At 43.2% G+C, this 21,511-nt stretch overlaps 1 protein-coding gene across 2 annotated transcripts in view; it reads left to right on the top strand.

The window, feature by feature from the left end:
* Window positions 1-5,087: 5,087 nt before the first annotated feature.
* Window positions 5,088-21,511, top strand: part of TTLL6 (tubulin tyrosine ligase like 6) — a 33,446-nt gene continuing 17,022 nt past the window's right edge. The window contains exons 1-9 of one of the 2 annotated variants that reach the window (XM_063138028.1): window positions 5,088-5,358; window positions 6,073-6,191; window positions 6,308-6,438; window positions 7,561-7,717; window positions 8,527-8,670; window positions 10,431-10,516; window positions 12,992-13,217; window positions 15,231-15,412; window positions 17,413-17,601. In XM_063138028.1, the coding sequence (XP_062994098.1) occupies window positions 6,171-6,191; window positions 6,308-6,438; window positions 7,561-7,717; window positions 8,527-8,670; window positions 10,431-10,516; window positions 12,992-13,217; window positions 15,231-15,412; window positions 17,413-17,601 (1,136 nt within the window). In that variant the 5' untranslated portion in view covers window positions 5,088-5,358; window positions 6,073-6,170. Of the gene's footprint in view, window positions 5,359-6,072; window positions 6,192-6,307; window positions 6,439-7,560; window positions 7,718-8,526; window positions 8,671-10,430; window positions 10,517-12,991; window positions 13,218-15,230; window positions 15,413-17,412; window positions 17,602-21,511 lie in introns of those variants that run through there. The other variant, XM_063138029.1, reaches the window with a different exon arrangement.

Below are 21,511 nucleotides of genomic sequence, written 5' to 3'. Positions count from 1 at the left end.
ATCCGTTTATAGTACTAATGAGAAAGAGGGCAAGATTTATGCAGTGGAAAGAGAGACTGGCTAGTAATGTTGGGTTGAGAGGAAATTATTGTATAGAGATATGCATAATTCCTCCCAGCCCCACCCATCGATTCCAGAGGTTTCAGATGCATATCAATATATGCTTAACTTAGTTTTTTTTTTTTTAAAAAAAAGTAGGAATACAGGAAGTTGCCCTATACTAATTCAGACTATTGGTCCACGTGGCCCAGTATTGTCAACACTGACTGGCAGCAGCTCTCCAGCGTTTCAGGCAGGGATTCTTTCTTAGCCTTACCTGGAGGTGCTGGGAATTGAACCTGGGACCTTCTGCATGCAAGGCAGGTGCTGTACCACTGAGCTATGGCCTTTTATCTTTCCATTAACCCTGAGAGGTTGGTTGGGCTGAAAGTCGGTGACTTGACAGGGCCTCCCTGTGGGTTTCAGGGCTTGGGCGGTGATTTGAACTTTAGAAGAGTCCTGCTGGATCAGACTAGTGGCCTATCTAGTTCTGCCTCCTGTTATCCATAGCTAGGGTGACCATATGAAAAGGAGGACAGGGCTTCTGTATCTTTAATAGTTGCATAGAAAAGTTAATTTCAGCAGGTGTCATTTGTATGTATGGAGAACCTGGTGAAATTCCGTCTTCATCACAACAGTTAAAGCTGCAAGAGCTACACTAGAGTGGCCAGATTTAAAAGAGGGCAGGGCACCTACAGCTTTAACTGTTGTGATGAAGAGGGAATTTCACCAGGTTCTCCATAAGCGGCAGTTACTGCAGCCGAAACTCTCCCCACGGCCTGAGTTCGATCCCAGTGGAAGCTGGCTCAGGTCGACTCATCCTTCCATCCTTCCGAGGTCGGTAAAAGGAGTACCCAGCTAGCTGGGGAAAAGGTAACTGCGACTGAGGAAGGCAATGGCAAACCACCCCGCTACAAAGTCTGCCAAGAAAACGTCAGCGAAAGCAGGCGTCCCTCTAGGAGTCAGCAATGACTCAAGTGCTTGCACGAGAGGTTCCTTTCCTTTCCTTTTTCCATATATACAAATGATACCTGCTGAAATTCCCTTTTTAGTACAACTGTTAAAGATACAGGAGCCCTGTCCTCCTTTTCATATAGTCACCCTATCCATAGCGGTTAATCAGGTGCCTCTGGGAAGCCCATAAGCAGGACATGAGGGCAATAGCACCCTCCCCTCTTATTTCCAAGCAACTGATATTTTATTTTATTTATTTATTTATTTATTTATTACATTTTTATACCGCCCAATAGCCGAAGCTCTCTGGGCGGTTCACAAAAATTAAAACCACAGTAAAACACCCAACAGGTTAAAACACAATTATGAAATACAGTATAAAAAGCGCAACCAGGATAAAACCACACAGCAAAGTTGATATAAGATTAAAATACAGAGTTAAAACAGTAAAATTTAAATTTAAGTTAAAATTAAGTGTTAAAATACTGAGTGAATAAAAAGGTCTTCAGCTGGCGACGAAAGCAGTACAGTGTAGGCGCCAGGCGGACCTCTCCGGGGAGCTCGTTCCACAACCGGGGTGCCACAGCGGAGAAAGCCCTCCTCCTAGTAGCCACCTGCCTCACTTCCTTTGGCAGGGGCTCACGGAGAAGGGCCCCTGTAGATGATCTTAAGGTCCGGGTAGGTACATATGGGAGGAGGCGTTCCTTCAGATAACCTGGCCCCAAACCGTTTAGGGCTTTAAATGTCAATACCAGCACTTTGAATTGGGCCCGGACCTGGACTGGCAGCCAATGAAGCTGGAAAAGGACTGGCGTGATGTGATCTCGCCAGCCAGTCCCTGTTAATAACCTTGCTGCCCTGTTTTGCACCAGCTGAAGCTTCCGGACCGTTTTCAAAGGCAGCCCCACGTATAACGCATTGCAGTAATCCAAGCGAGAGGTTATCAGAGCATGGATAACTGTAGCTAGGCTATCTCTGTCCAGATAAGGGCGTAGTTGGTATATCAACCTAAGCTGATAAAAGGTGCTCTTTGCCGCTGAGTTCACCTGTGCCTCAAGTGACAGTTCTGGATCCAAGAGCACCCCCAAACTACGGACCCGATCCTTTAGGGAGAGTGCAACCCCGTCCAGGGGTTGCAGAAACATGTTGGTTCTGATCCTGACAGTAGCATATAGCCACCATGACTTGTATTCTTATGTGTACCATCATCCAAATTCAATTGCCTTTCGCCACTGTTCTGTATGTATTAAACAAAGACATACTGTTTCTTCTACGTAAGGCCAGTTTCCAACCTGCTTTGGATTGACTGATGGGAATCTCACTGCATGCCTGACTGGCCTTATAGCAAGGCAGCTTCTCTGCATCTCTCTGCCAAATGAACCATACTGTTTGTAGTTCATTTGATACCTCAGGCAGTCCTGTGCTCGCTCTGAGGCTACAGTGATCGGCATGCGAGCACATTTGAATTCACTGTGGACCATCACACCCTTTCTAGTCAAGGGAGGAGGCAAAACCTGGCACTATGGCCTGGTGCAGGACTGCAAGGCACAGGGCAAAGTGATGCACCCCATTTGAGAGCAGGAAACTTGCACACTTTGGTCTGGCCATTGAAATTCGCCCAGCCTCTCTCACTCTCTGAAAATATTTCGCTAGTTCCTGATTTAATTTTTTAAAACCCTCGAAACAGTATTCTTCAGGATATAAAGGCAGGTTTCAAGAGGGAGATGGTCACAGGTTTTGCAGACCATTTCTAGCATACTGCACAGGATATTTATTTGTTTATTTATTTATTTGTTTATTTATTTATTTATATAGCAACATCAGTGTACATAATGTGAAGTTCTCTCTGCATAGCAGCAAGTGCCTTGCTCTGGCAGGATCTTTCTTGCTGAAATGACGTTTGTTGACTTACTCTAATGTTTAGTATCCCCCCCGCCCCACACACTCATCCAAATTACCTCTAGGTTGTATTTCTTCTGAGAAATGGTTAAAATGGTGCATAAGCAGTTTCTGCTAAAGGCTCAGAACTTTAGTAGTTTTATCTGGCCAGGCTTCCTATGGTCAGGATCTGTATGTCACAGCTCTACCCTTCCCTCCAAGCTTGGCCTCCCCATCCCATCCAATGACAGATGGCTGCTACTTCCATCATAGGCATGGAATCCCAGACATCAAACCTGTGCTGCTTCCCAACACTCTTGATTTTGCAGAGCGTATATCCTGCAATGTTTACGTGACAATATTATTTATATAGTGCCATCAGTGTATATGGCACTTTACAGGGCACAAGATGACAGGGCTCTACCCCAAAGAACTTACAGTCTAAAACATTAATCAAATACCATATCTCATTATTTTAAGGAGTTACGGCAATTGCAGAATCTGGTTGTTTAATGCAGAATTCCAGGCACACTGTCACTGTAATATCTTGCATATATGTATGAAACATAGACTAACAATATAGTAATTTCTAAATATATTTAGAGTTAAATGTTATAAGCATGGATTATGAGCCTAACACAGGTGAGGGGAAAGAATGAATAAAAGTAGAATTAAATAAATAAGTCCTTAGTACACATGCACCGTAGCACGTGCATGTGTACAGGAGCACAAGAGAGACTTGTAGCATTAGCACGTGCTTTATCCTGTGTGTGATTCTCCCACACAAGTCATCATCCAGCAACAGGGTGCAATATTACATCCACATGTAATGAAGTCGGATGGGAGCCTCTATAAAGAATGCACAGCCCTGAACCAAGAGATCGGTTTATTCTTCACCAAGAATGCCAGGAAATATTCAAAAGGTGCCTGTAACACGTGTAAAACCACATCCCACATAAGAAACACAATAGCAGTGGATGTCCAAATGGGGGAAAGGATTACATTTTCTCAGGTACAAAATATTCATAATCATCATGTTATTTGTATGCTGTCCCAACCCCCACTCCAATTTATAGCCAAAGTGGCTCACATTAAGAGAAAAACATACTATTAACATACAGGTACAACAAAAACCATATAGATCCATAAATACATCAAACATATTTCATAATATAATATTATATCCACAATAGCAAGCTAACAAAGATATTACAATTAACATTTCCCTAAGCATATGAAAACCCATATTAGCTAATATGCCCTTCACTGACTAAGCCAAATCACTAAGAAATAATTAGCAAAATGTACACCAACATCAAAATGCTATAATGTAAACCAATTAGATTCACAGTCTATCAAAGCAACAGAAATCAGAGGTACATTAATTTCAATCAACATCAGAGCAGTAGAGTACATACTCCCATTCTCAGTCCCACCAATTTTCACCTCCAACAGTTTTCCCCAGCTGGGCTCTAAAACCAGAAGGAAGAACAGTTAAGAAGGAGAGGTCTCGTGGAAGAGTTGCAGGCAAGAATCCGGAGGCATGGCAGGGGATAATCACCCTTTCCACCTGCTGATTCTGAGCTTCATCCCACGTACCTTTTCCCCTCGAATTACCCCCTACAGCACTAAGCTGTCGGCATTGTTGTTGTTGTTGTTGCTACCGGGCGGCAAGATCCTTTGGGTTTAAGGGGGGAAATGTAAAAAAATCATAAAAAATCAACAGATGACCCAATCCGATTCAAATTTGGTATGCTGAAAGCTCTCTTTAATGTCTATTACTGTGCCAATTTTGATATCTTTATCTTTAAAGCTTATGCAGATGTGAGCATTTGTTTAATTTTTCTTCAAATCCTGCTCCTGTGCTCCAGTGGCCGCTCGGATGATACGCTTGAAAACTAGTATCAAAATACGGCAAGTCTTTTGCCTTTATAGCACAATTAAAGCAGGATGCATGGGAGTACTTCACAATAAAAGCAGATTATAAGCTGGAAAACTTCGGAGTCCTTTGCATGCAATTCGCAGTGATTGCACAGTATAATGCTGGTGTGATAAAGGCATCCCTCTTGCAAATGCCCTACTCTGCCTTAGTGTGAACTCCTGCCAAGATAATGTGTCATTCCGCTCTCTGAAAAGTGTTTTTTCTTTTGCACTAAAAGAATATTATTAATAGTAATAAATAGGTAGCATTTCAGTATTGATTTTCACAATAGTCCCATAAGGTACATGGAAAGGTAGAGTGATCTACCAAAGGGCATGCAGTGAATCCATGACTGAGGTGGGATTCAAACAACCTCTGCAGTGTCCAAGTGTCCATATTTGGATGGAGGCAAAGACTTAAATCTTAGAAAGTAGATCCAGAAGGTTCTCAGGTGCTTTGCAGTAAAACCATGAATTGGTTTTGCCTGTCTGCCTCTGTCTTTCTTCTTCTTTTTATGTTTTCCAGATGACTAGTGATAAATCTGAACAACTGCAAATACGAGAGTGGTAAGTATTTTTTTTTGGTCCTCAATTGTGAAAGAAGAAGTTGGCCTTATTTCTCAATCAGTTCTGGAAAACAGTGGGGGGGGGGACTCTATTTGCATGAGGAAGCAACCTTTATGTATCTCTTCATTATAATCAGAAAATTGAGAAGCCAGGCTTTTGTTTAAAAACAAAACAAAAATAAGGTTCTAGACCTTATGCTTACAGTTGAAAATATGGTTTGGGTCCTAAAATGCCGGTTAAAAAACACATACACATTAATTTTTGAACTATCATTATTCAGGGTAGCAATCTGAAGATAAGAATGTTTCAGAGGAAATAATAATACATGTCCACCAACTGTAGCTTTGCACCTGCCAGGCTAAAGCAAATGATTATCTGTTCCATTAATTCCATGCACTTAAAAACATACAACTTAATGTACCATTGATGTTATGATGCTCAACTTAGGGAGATGCATTAAAGCAGTTGAGACTGGTGGCTCCTATTTCAGTGGAACAGTGAATCTGCTGTGGGATTCAGTCAGAACTCTAAAGGAGCTATTCAAGGTGCTGAACCCATTTTGGCAGTAGGATAGCTCCTTTAGAGTTCTGACTGAAGCCTGGAGTGGATGCACTGACCCACTGAAATAGGAGCCACCAGCCTCCACTGATCACTTCCCTCCCAGTCCTGCCTATCTAAATGCTGATATAAGCCATCTCTCCTCCTATGGTGCAGTGCGTCGGGCTGCTAGGACATGTGGCCTCCGGGAGGCCAGTGAGGTTGATGACTGGACCCTGTACTGGACTGATTATTCTGTTTCACTGGATCGGGTAATGGAAATGAAAACTTATCAGGTATTGTTGTCAGCCTGAGGTGGATTTAAAACACCTACCCTTTTTTTGATTCATGAAAAAGATCTGAATGCTTAGGCAGCACTTAGGAATTTGTCTTTGACTTCTTCTTTTTTTAGAAAATAAATCATTTTCCTGGGATGTCTGAAATCTGTAGGAAGGACCTTCTGGCCAGGAACATGGGCAGGATGCTAAAGCTTTTCCCAAAGGAATTTAACTTCTTTCCCAGGACCTGGTGTCTTCCTGCTGAGTGAGTCTTGCTAAAATCCTTACATTCTGGTTTTTCCTCTTCATGCAGAAGGTGGGCACAAAACCAGGTGGGCACAGAATTGAGAGGGGGTGGGAGAGGCAAGCAAAATTGGAGAGAAAGAGGTCTTTCACACAAATGGTCAAAATTCATTTTTGTCCTGCTGTGGCTGGATCAGGCTCAGCATCAAGTTAAACTAAGGGGCTATTCAAAAGCCAATCAATAAACAGGCAGCGGTCAAAGGTACAGTTTTACCAGGCAAGAGGAAAAGTTCTAAAAGCGAAGTCTGAGGAGCAACCAAGGTCAAAACACAGATAATCAGACAGATACAATATGTAGTCCAAGAAGTAGAGTCAAGCAGGAGTTCAAGATCAGCAGCCCAAAGATTTGATCATGGAGCAAGGACAGAGGTACAAAGCACTGGAGCTGGTAGAAGACACTGTTTCCAGCAATGGCTAGACTGATACTATAGGCCTCTATTGTCAGAACTTCCTTAGCCCTTCACGGGCCCAGCTGCAGTTTCTCACAGGCATTTCTCTAGGAGGCCCTTCCCCTTGAGAAGTTCTTCATTTTATTTGAGCACTTCTCCTTAAAAGAGTCCTACTGTCCTGCCTTTTGAGGTGATGCCACTTTCAGGGGCTAGGTGGTTGCCCAGCGTCCGCCTTAGAAGCAGAACTCCCCTCCTCTTGTGGGGATGGAACCATGGTCATCTCCCGTGAGGGCACAGGCTCCCCCAGGACTCCTGCCATAGGTGGCTTCTTGGTGTTGGTTGTCTCTGGGAGCTCTAGCTCCTCCTCAGAGGACAATTCCTCCAGTAGAGCATGACCATTTTATCCATTGTGTCTTTCTGAGAATGCCACCTTCCCATAAACAATCTGTTCATTATGTCCCTGATGGGTACCCTGAGGAGAAAGGGTGGTAGAATCAAGGTCTGTGTGATTGGTGGCACAGGTCTCCTCTGAATCTCTCTCTCTCTCTCTCTTTCTTAAACTGAGTCTGGGTTGATGATGATATCAGAGCTACTTCCCATGACCATTACTAGTTTATCTTGGATTCTCGTTATGCCACTGTTCAGGTATATATCATGTAAGGATCTCTTTTTCCTTTCCTCTTCATGGCTGCCAGCTATGGAGAATTGCAGGCCTTCAGCAGATCGAAAAAACATAAGACCTACATCTGTAAACCAGACTCTGGCTGTCAAGGCAGAGGTATTTTCATTACAAGAACTGTAAAAGATATCAAACCTGGGGAGGATATGATCTGCCAGCTGTATATCTCAAAGGTAACCCCTTGTATTAGTCTTAAAATAGGCTGACTGGGTTCACCTGTGATGCCCTCCAGTCACTGTTGTTTGCAATTTTGCAGATGTTCACAAACATTTTGCTACTGAGGGGGAAGGGTTATTTAGTCAAAGGATGTTGATGGCTGCTGAAGTTAAAATGACTGGGTTTGCACAACATGCTAAACCATACTCAGTGGTTGAGTTTACGTTGTTGTTGAACTGTGGGTTGTTTGTTGAATCATGGATTACTGTGTTGTCTGAGCCCAGGACATTTTCCACCAGGCGGCTTGTGGCTTATGAGTGTGGCTTATTTTTCTAGAACAAACTACCTTGAGAACATAAGGTTTTGTGTTGGGTTTTTCAGGGTTGTTGGGTTGTTCAGATTAACAAGCCATACTGCAGGGTTAATAAGCCATCCTGCAGAAAATGTCCTGGGTTCAGAGAACACCCTAACCCACGGTTCAACAACAACAGCCCCAGTGAGAGAAGCACTTGAACTGGGAAACTTACATACAGCACCTAGAGACAGGAGGAGCTGTCAGTATGCTGTCAATGTGAAAAAGAGTGGGGATGGGGATTCAAGAAGAAAGGGGGCTGAAGGAAGGGGGCACAATAGGCAACAAGTTGAGAAGCAGGAAAAAGCCACCTGTGGATTCCTACCCAGTAGGCTATAGGAAATCAGTAAAAACTCTGGAATGCTGGTATAATGGCTTGCATGTGGTTTCTTGGTGATGTTGCACTCTCCAGATTTAGCGAAATACTTCTGCCCCTTTGGTGTTTAATTAAGCATTTTTCTTCTTTTCCCCAAGCCTTTTATTATTGATGGGTTCAAGTTTGATCTCCGGGTTTATGTGCTGGTGACATCATGTGAACCTCTACGAGTATTTGTTTATAAGGAGGGTCTGGCACGCTTTGCAACATCTGCCTACTCAGACCCTTCACACAGCAACTTGGTGAGTAAAGCTAGAATCCTGTTACATAACATAACTGGCATGCTAGAATATTGATGGCTTTTGGTTCATGCCAAACCATTCATCTAGTGAAGGGGGACACACACTTGTAGCCCAAAACATCTGGAGGGCCACTACACACATGATCCCTCACCATTGCCTATCCTGGTTAGGTCTGATCTGGGCCACAAGTTGCCCTCCCCTATGGTTTCTTAACATTTCCCAAGGATTAATGACCAACTTGCAGTATCAGGGGAAATGCAGTTCTTCTTCTATCACTGAAGCTGTGCATTGACATATGAGCTACTCACATCACTGGTTTGACAAAACCAAAATCAAAACCTGAAAATATGAGGCAGGTTTTTATGCAGCATTCCTCTATCTGGAATGCTGGAATATCTCTATTTGGGGCCTACACAGAAACCTCTGCTTTCTGGGCTAACTGTGAGATTTCCTAAATGAGGCATTTATTGCGCTCTTTCCTGCTCACAGTTGTTTATGGGCCTTTGGGTGATTTTGTGACTCTCCAATTTTGCTTCTGTTTGTAAACAGCACTTCCAATGAGTCTTTTTAGAGCACGGGAAATGGGGTATTATTTCTGAGGGTGAAAGAAAACATTTCTACTTGTGTATTTGCACTATTCCACTATACCACAGTGCCCCTAGAGTTTATGTAGCAGAAAAGCAGGTATGGAAATTCTCCTTGTGTCATGCTCAGATCTCAATTCTGCAAATGAAACCAAAAGTAGATGCAGTGAATTAACAGTCTTGTGTAGAAAAGCCCTAAAAGGTTATTTTATTTGTTATGTTAGTTTTTCAGGGTCTTTTTTTTTTTAGAAGACAAAATATCTTTTGGGAGATGCAATTGGGAACAGAGAAGCAATGGAGGGGAGGGTGTGCTTAACCCTTTCCTTGCCCACCACTTCTCTGCTCCAAATCATGCCCCCTCCATTTGCTTTTGCCCCTGTAAGGTTCTAAATGTGTGTTTGTGTTCTGTTACAAATTGTTGGGTCAATCATATAGCTAAGTCCTGAAGAGTGTAAGGAAATCTGAGCCCACAGCCAATTTTTGGTAATGCCCAGCTGTCTGTGGTTCGATTAAAATGGTCCGCTCTGACTTTCCTTGTTTTCAGAACAGAACATGAACCAGACAGCCATCAACGTTGCTATGGAGCAGGAAGTGGAGAGAGAGAGAGAAAGTTAGAGTTTAGTTTTGCTCTGAGCACCTTGCCTTACAATATGCCCTGTGTGGATTGATACATCTTTCAGATCTATGATTCTAGGAACCTGACATTGTTTTCTTTGCATAGTTTAGAACTTAGAGTGCAGAAATAGCAAGTCGTTTCCCTCACTCCACCCACTTTGCACACCGGAGAGGTACAAGGGAGTCACCTTTGTGTACTGGATATTCTACAGTCAGAATAAGTTATTTAGTTACATTTATAGATATCAATGGATTGATAATAATTGTTAGGGGATTGTTTGTATTCATCTTTTTTTTTATTCCCCCTTTTGTAACACCTTAAATAAAATAAAATAAAATAAAATGTTTTTTTTTAAAAAAGAATAAGTTATTTAAGGAAAGCAATGTCATGTTCATAGAATGATAGACCTGAAACGGATCTAAAGGCCATCCAATCTATAAAAGCTTTTCATGAAGTATAGGTGCTTCTCTCCCCCCCCCCCCCCATCCCCAAAAAGGAGCATAAGGGAGGCTGAAATCTCTCAAGCCCCATAACCTGCTTGTTTGTTTAATTATTTACAGGACGACGTCTGTATGCACCTGACTAATTATTCAATTAACAAGCACAGTGCTAATTTTGTACGAGACGAAGACTCTGGTAGCAAGAGGTACAGAATGTTTTCCCCGAATAATCACAGCTGGGGGGACGCTGCCAGGCTCGCTCTCATGAATCTTTACGGCCATTTCATACGTGTTTCGGAAACATTTCTCTAAATTCAGCTGGCACGTGGCGCATTCTCCATCATTAGGCAAAATAAATCATTTAAAAAGCTCAGATGAGGAACAGCAGGGGGCCTGGAGCAGGCGAGAAGAGCCCGGATTTATCCCCCCCTAAAGGAAATACAAATGAATTTGTTGCAAATGGAATTGCTGGATTGCAGCCCTCTGTTTTATTGTTTTCGGTGGGTGTAATTAGCCACCTCTCTAAATCTTGCACAGAACGGTCAGTTCGATCTAATTATTGTCGCCTCAGGTTCCCCTCCCCACCCCCACCCCCACCCCCAGTTCTTCCTGGCTTTACTGGTGACCACAAACACTGTGTTAGGCTGCTGCTATTCCGCAGTGTTCTGCCCACTGCGGCAAAGGCTTGGTTGGCTTTGGGTTGTTTTCCTTAGTATTATTGCGCTCCCCCCCCTCCTTAAACGGGTCAGATGCCAGCAGTGCAGCCTCACTCCTGCAGTGCAGTGGTGCTGGCCAAAGATGGGGGCTGCAATGGGGCAGATCAAGTAAACAAGGGGGAGGAGTTACTAAAGCAGATGTTCCTGTAACTCCAAACTAAAGAGATCACTCTCAGTACTTTGATTCTCTCCCCCCACCCCACCCCTCAGATCACTGTCTGCTCACTCTCTGCCCTTGTAATATTAGTCGTTGGCCAGGGAGAAAGATGGCTTTAAAGTTCAACTTTCAAAGCTTTTAGGTAATGTGCATCAAATAAAAATCTATGGCTTTTACTGTAGTCAAGTACAGGTTCCGCTTGGGTTCCAGGGAACCCTTTCGTAGTGCCCCAACAGCCTCAGGCACTCACAAGGGGTTTCATGACACTTTCATGTGTGGCCTTAGCAATGTCATTTCACTCCCAGCCAGTGGATGCTGGGGGCTCCTATTTCTGTAAGGCAGTGAATTCATTCTGTGTTTCAGTCAGGACCACTCAGAACTCTAAAGGAGCTACCCAAGATACTGAATCCATTGGGTTCAGCAGCTTGGATAGCTCCTTTGGGATTCTGAGTGGTTCTGACTGAAACCTGGAGCAGATTCACTGCCCCACCAGCCTCAAATGCTCCCAGCCTGTGTCTTTCGCCACCCCTCTGTGCCAAGGTCCATGAGAGATGTGAAGTGCTTCCCATAGCTTTATCTTATTCCCCTGTGGAATAGCCATGGTCCCAGGTGCCTCTGTTCTCTGTTGATACATCTCCTTTATAATTCAGATTGTGGTCTTTCAACTGTCTATCTGTCTACCTGCCTATCTATCAAACTGACTAACAATGTAGGACCATAACAAGAGCGATGCTGGTTCAGACCACAGATCTATCTAGTCCAGCATTCTGTTCACACTGGAGCCAACCAGGTGTTGATCAGGAACCCACAAACAGGACCTGACTACAATAACACCCTCTTGACCATGTTTCCCAGAAACTGTTGTACATAGGCTTACTGCCTGTGCTACTGGAGGTAGCACATAGCTATCAAGACTAGTAACCATTGATAGCCTTCTTCTCCAGGATTTAACTAAGCCCCTTTTAAAGCCATCCAATTTGGCGGCCATCACTACATCTTGTGGTAGTGGTAGTTGAATTCCATAGATTAACTATGCGCTGTAGTTCTTTTTTCTTGGGGAAGTCTGCAAGATCCGCATCGAGATCGCAATGCATATTAGTTCTTTCAGTTCCTCACCTAGCCCCATTGCAATAATCTAGTCTTTAATCTGGATGATTAAATACCACCATTGGGAGGTGGCTTTCCTACTCTTTCGTTACCTGGGCTTCTAGCTGTTGTGGAAATTTGCATTTTATTTATTTATTTATTTATTGCACTTATATACTGCTCCCATAGCCAGGGCTCTCTGGGCGGTTTTAGGGTGCTTCTAGATGAGGCTTTTATAGCATCATCACCCTGCCTCATTCACAGACATTGGGGTTGGACCTGATGGCTTTATAGGCCCTTTCCAACTTTACTATTCTATGATTCTATGACATTTACAGGGGCTTCATTATCTTCTGTTCATAACCTTCCTGTATTTTCTTACTGCTTCTTCTCTCTTTTCTCTTAATACATTAAGACCATTAAGGAGAAAAAGATGGAACATCTGTACAATGCGTTCTGATTACTAACGCTAGGTGCCCTCTGTCTGGAAGCATCCCTTAGTGGCTGCAATTGCAGAATTATGGATTCTGGATTAATTCATGTTCTGTTCTGGATTAATTCATGTAAAATAGAAGGATGTGCATGAACTAATTAGTCTGCATGTGGCCTTAGCTGATGGCTGCCCTTGAGTTCGAACATCTCTGTGCTTAAAGCAGCCTGGGGCGGGGGGAATGGAAGCCCTTCAAGTATATTGTCTCACTATTGCTCTCTTCCTTATTAAGGAAGCTCTCCACCTTTAATAAGTACATGGAGGAAAATGGCTATGAAACGGAACAGATATGGAAGGACATTGACGACGTTGTGATCAAAACGCTGGTATCAGCCCATCCGATCATCAGGCATAACTATCTCACTTGTTTCCCCAATCACACCATGTGGAGCGCTTGCTTTGAGATTCTGGGGTTTGATATTTTACTGGATCGAAAACTCAAACCATGGTTGCTTGAGGTATGTTCCTACAAGGCAAATGGCCCCTGTCCTAGACTTAGAAACTTCCCCCTCTTTGTCTCTGCCTGTCCTTTGGAGGTAAAGACAGTTGCTATTCCGGGATTCCTTTGTTAAAACCCGCTTTGACCTCCTCCCTTCCTCGGTTGGTTGGTTGCCTCAGCAATGTTGTGCCCTGTGGCAACTCTTCCAATTGCCTGGATACCCAGCAGAGGGCGTTAGACTACAGGGAATGTTTGTTTGTTGTTGTTTTAAATCAAAGACGCCCTTGTACATTGGAGTTCCATTTGGGAGGACAGTCCATTGGTTGCACAAACAAATCTTCTTGGAGGGTTAAAAACATGAAAATGTGGCAAATTGGGTCACAGCAATGGTTTATCTAGTTAGCTCATCTTTCCCTTGCCTGCTAACAGTGGCTGGTCAGATTCCACCGATAAGTTCACAACCATGATGAAAATAGTAATTGCCTATTCTTAATTCTCAATATGTGGTACTCTGATGGATGTCCTCCCTCTAGAAACAGAAGCTGTACTTTCAGCTGTCATGACTGGTAGCCACTCATGGATTTAGCCATATAATGATTTAATCCAAGCTCTTTAATCTAGCTGTCCTCATAATGCCCTGTGGTGGCAAGTTTCATAGGCTGGTTAAACATTGGATGCAAAAGTATTTCTCTTTCTTTACCTTAAACCTGTTTTAGCTGCTGATTTGCTTTGCGTTGACTCCAGTGTTAGTCTAACTTAAGTCTCATTCCATTTAATGGGTCTCTTCTAGGTAAGACTAACATTAGACACAGTCCATAGTTTTCTTCTTATTTATTTCTTTTTCTAAGCATGCTGAGGGATCAGGGAGATGTCAATATTAGAAAACAATAGAATAAAGCCAACAGAATAAAATTAGCTATTAAAATATGTGACATTATTTCAAATATATTGTTTATGAATGTTTTTACCATAATTAAAAGTACATAAATACCATATAAAAGAAAATAAATTTGCAAAATATTTCCATTGTTAATATACAAATTTAGACATAAAAGCGTTTGTACAATTTGATATATATTGCAACATTTAAACAAAAATATGAAGATACTTTCACTATGATTAAAATTTTCTTCTTCGTGAGATTAATCTAATTTTCTCTAGTTTAACAGCAACTGTCCTCTCTGAATGCTGTTGTTTAGTACAATATATAATTCTTCAACACTCATGGGATTATTATTATTTTGTTAAATGACCAAAAGTTTGTTTTGGTTACCCATGGAAATGACCATATCTCCTGTTTTGTTAAATAAAAGCAAATCTTTGATTAACATTTAATATTTTCAATTTCTTTAAATTCACATGGTATTTTGAACCTTCAGATTCTACCATTTTTCATCTGTATAAATCACAATTTTGTAATAGTCTGCCCCTAATAACTGTTTTATCCAAATTCAATTCAAGGCCCCAGTCTTCTAAATTGAACTTAAATTACTCTATACCTGTCTGGCTTTCCCCATCAAAATCTAATTACAAAACCAAGTTAGTAGTTACTACTAGTAAAAATCTGTAAATAATGCGAGAATTCCCGCGCAAGAATCTAACAGAGTTATTATAGTTCCAGCTAAGAGACCCTCAATGCCAACTGTAAAATAGGAAGATCCTCCAGTCCTCTCTGAACAACTTGAAGGGAGGTTGGCATAGAAATGTAATAATTAAATTCAGTGTTTCGGGAAGATTGTCATACTAGAATTTTGGTAGAATTTTAGGACAGTGGATTGTCATAACTAAGGAGCAGCCACAAAGGATGTCTCTCTCATTTTATGATTGTTGTTGATAATCGTGGAAATCTAGATGTGCCCAGAAGGCTCTAGCAAGTCCATGCACGGCCTTCAGTACTGGAAGTTTAAAATGCTGACTTCAGCGTACTTCCCCTGTGAATGTGTCTGTGAACTTCCAGTGCTCTTCTTCTCTCAGGAATTTTAATATTTCAGTTTGTAACAAAGGCAAACAGGTTTGATTCCTGATATTCCAGGTGAATCATTCGCCAAGTTTCAGTACCGATTCATGGCTGGACAAAGAAGTGAAAGACCAACTCTTGTATGACACTCTGGTGCTGATCAACCTGGGAGCATGTGATAAACGGAAAGTCTTGGAAGAAGAGAAGCGGCGAGGGAAGGAGAGACTCCTCAAGCAATGCCGTAATCGAGAGGCCAGGTATGAGCTTTCCCAACCTTTCTGCTGCTTTCGAGGACTATGTAGATTAGCATTTTTAAGACTCCTGCAAAACATCTCTAATTTGCATCTTTGGTGGGTTTTTTTTATATGGAACATACAAATAATAAATTGCTATATTTTAATGCAACCTTCCATAGGCCTCATTAAACAGGCATTATAGAGATGGATTCAATTAGACAGAGTGAAATTAGCAAAGCGCCAATGAACCATCACATTGTCTGGCCACTTAGGCCAGAACTAGATGTTATGATATCTATTTGGCTGTTGCTGAAAAAGGAGCCGCTTAGCTAGACCACCCCTACCCTTCCATAATAATACAGCTTCCTTAATGTCTGGTATCCATACCCCAATGTCACAACACTGTGCATTTCCCCACCATGATCCACATCATTGGTTTTGGCTGCAGCTGCATGTATATTGGCGCATACAGTTCCTGCCTTAACAACTTGATTTTTGTACAACAGCAGTAGCTAAGATATAAGAAAGCTGCTTTTTGTATAACAGCAGTAGCTAAGATTTACAAAAGCAGACAGGATCTCAAAACAGGCACATGTGTTTTTCAAAATGGGGCACATGAAAATCAATTCATTAATGTATGTATTTGGGAGAGCATGCTGTTCACAGACTTAATGCTGTTACTAGGCCAGCCCTATTGCCGTGCTCCCATTTTATTTTGTTTTTGTCCTTCTTTACCTTGGTACGAATCTGTACCAGTACGACTTGTTATCTCATACATATGTGCATTCTCCTCCGAGAAAGGAAGACTTGGGGATTTTAATTGATTTATTTTTCTCCTAAAATCATGCTAAATTTGTGCAATTGTGCCCGACCCCAATAACTTTTTTGGAATGTACTGTGTGGGAAGGGGGACAGAATAGGACCCCTTGAGATGAGGGTGCAAAATAGGCAGCTTAAGCTTCTGATAAAAGAAATTGCACATTAGAACTGGAAGTGTCTAACTAGTGCTAGAAGACCAAGCACCGGTCCACGATGTTTTAGTTGCCTGTGTGAATAGTTGTGCAGTAGAGAGTGATTTGTTTAGTCATTCAGAACATCATGTCAGGGCCAGAACATCACCTTTTTTTTTTGTCTCTGCTCCTGATTTTCTAGGCAATGTAAGAGAGCTTCACAGCATTCTGCAAAGATAGGGAGTACAGCCAGAGGAAGCTCGCCATTTCAGTAAGCAATGCAGTGTGCTCAGCACAGAACAGAACTAGTTGGTGCAGAAATGTGTACACCATGAATCCTGTATTCAAACTTTTGAGCATGCCCCCAGTGTAAATGTTAAGAGCGTGGAGCATTTTGTCCAAAAACCTGCAGCTCTTCTTTTATCCACTGTCTGAGCTGGGGTTCCTCAGCAGTCTGGATGTATAAAGAAAGAATAAATTATCAGGTTGGATGATAAACACCCAGAGTGTAAGTGAGCTCTGCTATGGCTCCCACTTACTGTTGTCCAACTGTCATTGATGCGCTAAGGTCCCCACTCATCTATGGGTAGGACTCCTCGGAGTGACCAAAAAGTGAGCCATTGAGTTTTGGCAGCATCCTATTTCTCTTCTATCTGTCTTATTGTTTCCTATGAAGGAAATAAGAATGAGCAAGGGGACTGAGCTCTCATTTTACAGAGAATCTCCTGCCAGGGTGGGCCAATCTGGGCCATTTCTTCCCCCTAGTCTTGTCTTCCCCAGGGAGGGGGCAATAGGGAGAGGGACTAAGCTCCACAAACTCCAGTTTGCATGCATCAGAGCTTTCTGTATCTAACAAGTAAGTACAACAAGATACAAGGCTGCTCTGTATGGTATTTATATCTCTGAACTTTGTTTAAAAATTCTCCGATGAAGTTTTTGCCCCAGCATGTCGAGCTAAGCAGATCTGACTTAAGGCGTGAAATGGCAGCATAGAAATGAAATAGAAAGATCTGCCATGGTGGACATTTTCTCTGGGGGTTGTGAACAGTTTTACTTGGGTGATTTTATCAGGGCCGAGGAATTCAAGAGCTGCCAAGCGGCTTGGCTTCAGCAAGCAGAAAAATATGAGGAAATAAACGCAGGAGGCTACCGCCGAATTTACCCCGGTTCTGATTCGGGCAGATATGATAAGTTTTTCCAACACAATAATTCACTCTTCCAAGAAACAGCAGCTTCCAGAGCACGTGAGGAGTATGCCAGGTGAGAAAGAGCATTTCTTGGACTTTACCCTCCTTAAATAAAAGAAAACTATTGTAAAGCCCAGTTTATCGTCCCTTAGCCATGGGCCCTAACAGTTCCGCTAAGTAGCAGTTCATTCTCTCTTGAGTTTAGAGCAACCTTTACTGGGTTCAGTTTCTTTTGGAGGTCAGAATGCTGGAGACTTACATTGTCTTTGCAGCCATATCGGTTCACTCAGTGTATAGGTTGGGCAAGTATTTAATGAGAACTGCAGCAGTTCTAGTCCCACAGCACAACCTTCCAAAAATGCCAACCAGCCCTGAACCCAACAATTGTAGTCTTTTTTTCTCAATTCTTTATGGCAATCCCTAAGGCAGGGATGTAGAACTTCAGGCCCAGCCCCCCCCCCCCCAAAATCTGGCCCTTCAATCTGGCCCTCCAGAATTCCCCAAATGGCCATGCCCCTTTCCCCCAACCACCGATTACTTGGTAGTTTTCCAGCTTTTGTGCAATTCCAACCCCCAACCCCAGTTCTAAAATGTTGAAATGCCTTTCGTAAGGCTTAGTTCCTGGTAGGAAGAGCTTCACACTAATATATGCTTGTCCCTTGAGTATTTTTATTTATTTATTTCCAATATTTATGTACCGCTCCATATCTGAAATAGATTCTGGAGTGGTGAACATAGGAATAAAACAGTAAAAGGATCAAACGATTAAAACAGCCAATTAAAATTCTTTATTTTAAAACCAAGTACCAATAAAAATGGTGGCTGGTCAGTTGCGGAATGTTTCCCGGAAAAGAGCTGTTTTCAGGAGGTGCTGGAAGCAGCACACTGTTGGCCCCTGCCTGACCTCAAGGGGCAGGGAGTTCCAAAGACAAGAGGCCACCACATTAAAGGCTCTTCTCCTGGTGTATTGCAATCGTCCCATAGGTCCATGTGGAACCACCAGGAGCATGCTCTCTAATGGCCTCAGTGACTAGGCAGGTTGGTAAGGGAGAAGGCACTCTCTCAGGAATCCTGGTCCCCAGTTGTTTAGGGCTTTGTATACTAGTCCCAAAACCTTAAACCTGGCCCGGTAGCCAATAGGCAGGCAGCACAGTTCCCTCAGCAAAGGAGTTACATGCTGGAAAGGGGCAACTCCTGACAGCAGCCAAGCTGCTGTGTTCTGCACTAGCTCCAGCTTCCAGAGAGCAGCCTTAAAGGCAGCCTTGTATAGAGCACATTGCAGTAATCCAGTCTTGAAATTGGGTAATTTTGGCATTTTGACCCCACACCTTTTGCCTTCAGCCCTGTCCACCACTGAAATGCTTCTCTGAAATAGAATTGGCCCTTGGGCTGAAAGATGTTCTTCACCTCTGCCCTAAGGTTTTGTTCCTGACAAAGACTGTGTATGTGTGTGTCCAGATGGCTTGCCATCCAGACACACAGCTTGCTGGTGGTGACAGCCAAGGGAGGAGCAGTCTTCATGAGGGAGGCCTTCAGCAGGGTTCCTTCAGCAGGAATCACCCTGCTCTCCCTCTCATCTCCCCGAGTATTGGTTTTGTCCAGTGCTCGTAAGACAACTCATGCAGTATTATTATTATTATAATTATTATTTATTTATATAGCACCATCAATGTACATGGTAAAACAGTAAATAGCAAGGCCCTGCCGCATAGGCTTACAATCTAGGGGAAGGGAAGGCAGAGCCTTAAGCAGCCTTAGCTCCATCATTTTGGAGTCACCATCTGAAGAGTCTACAGTGTTCCTGCTGCCCCTCTTTCTCTCTGCCCCCACACCCAGTGACACTGATAATGTGGTCGACTAGGCCTCCAAAATTCCACCTGCCAGGCAAGTGTCCCTGTTCCTCATGAGAAACCCACTTCCTCCTCCTGTGCCCAACTCAGGAGGAAGGGGATCTCTCATATGCTGAGCTTTGGAGTAGCCAAAAGGAGGATGTGGGCTTGTCCTGCCTCTGCTTGTTCAAAGCTCAGTCAGACAGGAGAGGCTCTCCAATTTCCTAACTTCTTTGACACACACAGAGGATTTTGAGGAAAGGCAGGGCCACTGCAACTACAAATTATGTCTGGCTAGTAAGCCAAACCAACAATTGTTGACAGCTGTTGTGGACTGTCCATAATGGCCATCTACACCACAAACTTGTGGACTTCCTATTTCTACACTATTGCGGTTTCCCCCTGAAGAATATGGGAATTGCTGTTTGTTGAAGTGCTTAGAATTCTCTGTTAGAGACCCCTAGTCCCCTCCAAAACACAACCAGAACCATGGTTCTCTAGGAAGATGGAAAGACCGACGTAACCAGGTGGAGTCTGAAGTACAGAGGTCCATCTAGGCCCGAGTTCCCCAACCTGGGACCCTCCAAGGAATTATGGGAGCTGGCTGGGAATTATGGGAGTTGTAGTCTGACACATTTGGAGGGTACCGGGTTGGGGAAGGTTGGTCTAGACCAGCACCCTGATTTTAGCAGCAGTCATTGCCAGATGTCTCTGGCTGCTGACAAGCAGGACATAAAAGTGATGGCCTTCTCCTGCCGTTTGTCCCCAGCCTCTGGCATTCAGAAGTAAACTGCATCTCTGAGGCTCCATTGGGCTGTCATGGCTACTAGTCAATGATAGAGGTGACCGCTGTGAATTTGTTTAAACTCTTTTGGAAAGCCATCTATTCTCCTGGCCACTTCTTGTGGTAATGAATTCCATGGGTAATTGATGCATTGTAACATCTATCAGTCCCGTGCTCTTTGCCAGTTAGCTTCATTGGGTGATCCTGAACCCTCTCCCCTCTCTGAGAGCCATAGACTATGACATCTATCCCTTAGATCAGGGGGTGTCAAAGGCAAGAGAGGTGAGGGCAAAATATCAGCTCACTTTAGCTTAAAGTTCTTACTGCCAGTAAGTACGCTTTACGAGAGGCATTTCAAACTTTTAGAATGGGGGAAGAACTGTGCAAAAGTTGGGAAACCACAAGCGATCAGCAGTCTGGTGGAAAGAAGGTGGGACCTTCTGAAGAACCCTTGAGAGTGGAACTGGGTTCCAGGTGGGCCAGATTGGGCCTGCAGCCCTGAGATTTAACATTCTTGCCCTAAATTCTCACAATGAGAATGCTTAGTTTCTAAAATGGCGGATGACACATGTCTGTCTAAAAGAAACATTCTGTGCTCTGGAAGTTTCCCTCCAGTTATGTAGGCCTGATCATGATAGTGAAAGGAAGCATACGCTGCATGTATTCCCTCCCCTTTATTGTTATATTGCATGTTCCAGGCCTAAGCCCTGACATGGAAAAAAGACATTCTGAGTCAGAGTCCTCGCTTTAGTTAAACACTAACAGATTCATCGGTGTTTTTGCCTCCCTTCCCTGCTGACTGCTGGGATTGCTACCTTGGCCCTGCTTCCCTGCCCATGTTATCAAGCCGGCTCCTCTGCCCTTGGCCCTGCTTTTCTTGAGTAGGTGAAGCCCATGCCCAAATGTGGCACTGAGAAAAGAGACACTTGGCATTGCAGTAAAAGTGCTGACCTTCAACAATGGGTTGGGCTTAGGCGCAAGGCCAGCCTGGTTTTGCCTGGCATTGAACCTCATGCACCGTTTGGGGGGATGTTTGGGAAACTTCAGGGAGTTAAGGGCAGTGGTGTCACTGGGTTGAAGCACCAGGGCTTTTTGAATAGCAGGGACAGTAACATATTTTGCCAGCTCCCCCCCCCCCCAATTCTCTTTGAGCTTAGGTGCAATCGTCACAGTAGCTTAAGGGGAAATTGTTTCTCCTAGCAGTAATATATTGTGAGCAATCCCTGACATAATATGAAGTATTTTGGAGAGGCTTGTCCTTGATTGGGTAGTTAAAACCGATTTGCTTCACTGCTCCGGATGGAGATGAAAATTTCTAGAACAGAGTTGATAATCAGGATCAACACAGCTGCCTGAATTTTTGGAGTCCT

Source organism: Elgaria multicarinata, chromosome 11 (assembly GCF_023053635.1).
Source record: "Elgaria multicarinata webbii isolate HBS135686 ecotype San Diego chromosome 11, rElgMul1.1.pri, whole genome shotgun sequence".
Lineage (NCBI taxonomy): Eukaryota > Metazoa > Chordata > Lepidosauria > Squamata > Anguidae > Elgaria > Elgaria multicarinata.
Note: the sequence above shows the minus strand (reverse complement) of the source record. Positions and strands in the feature narration are given on the sequence as shown.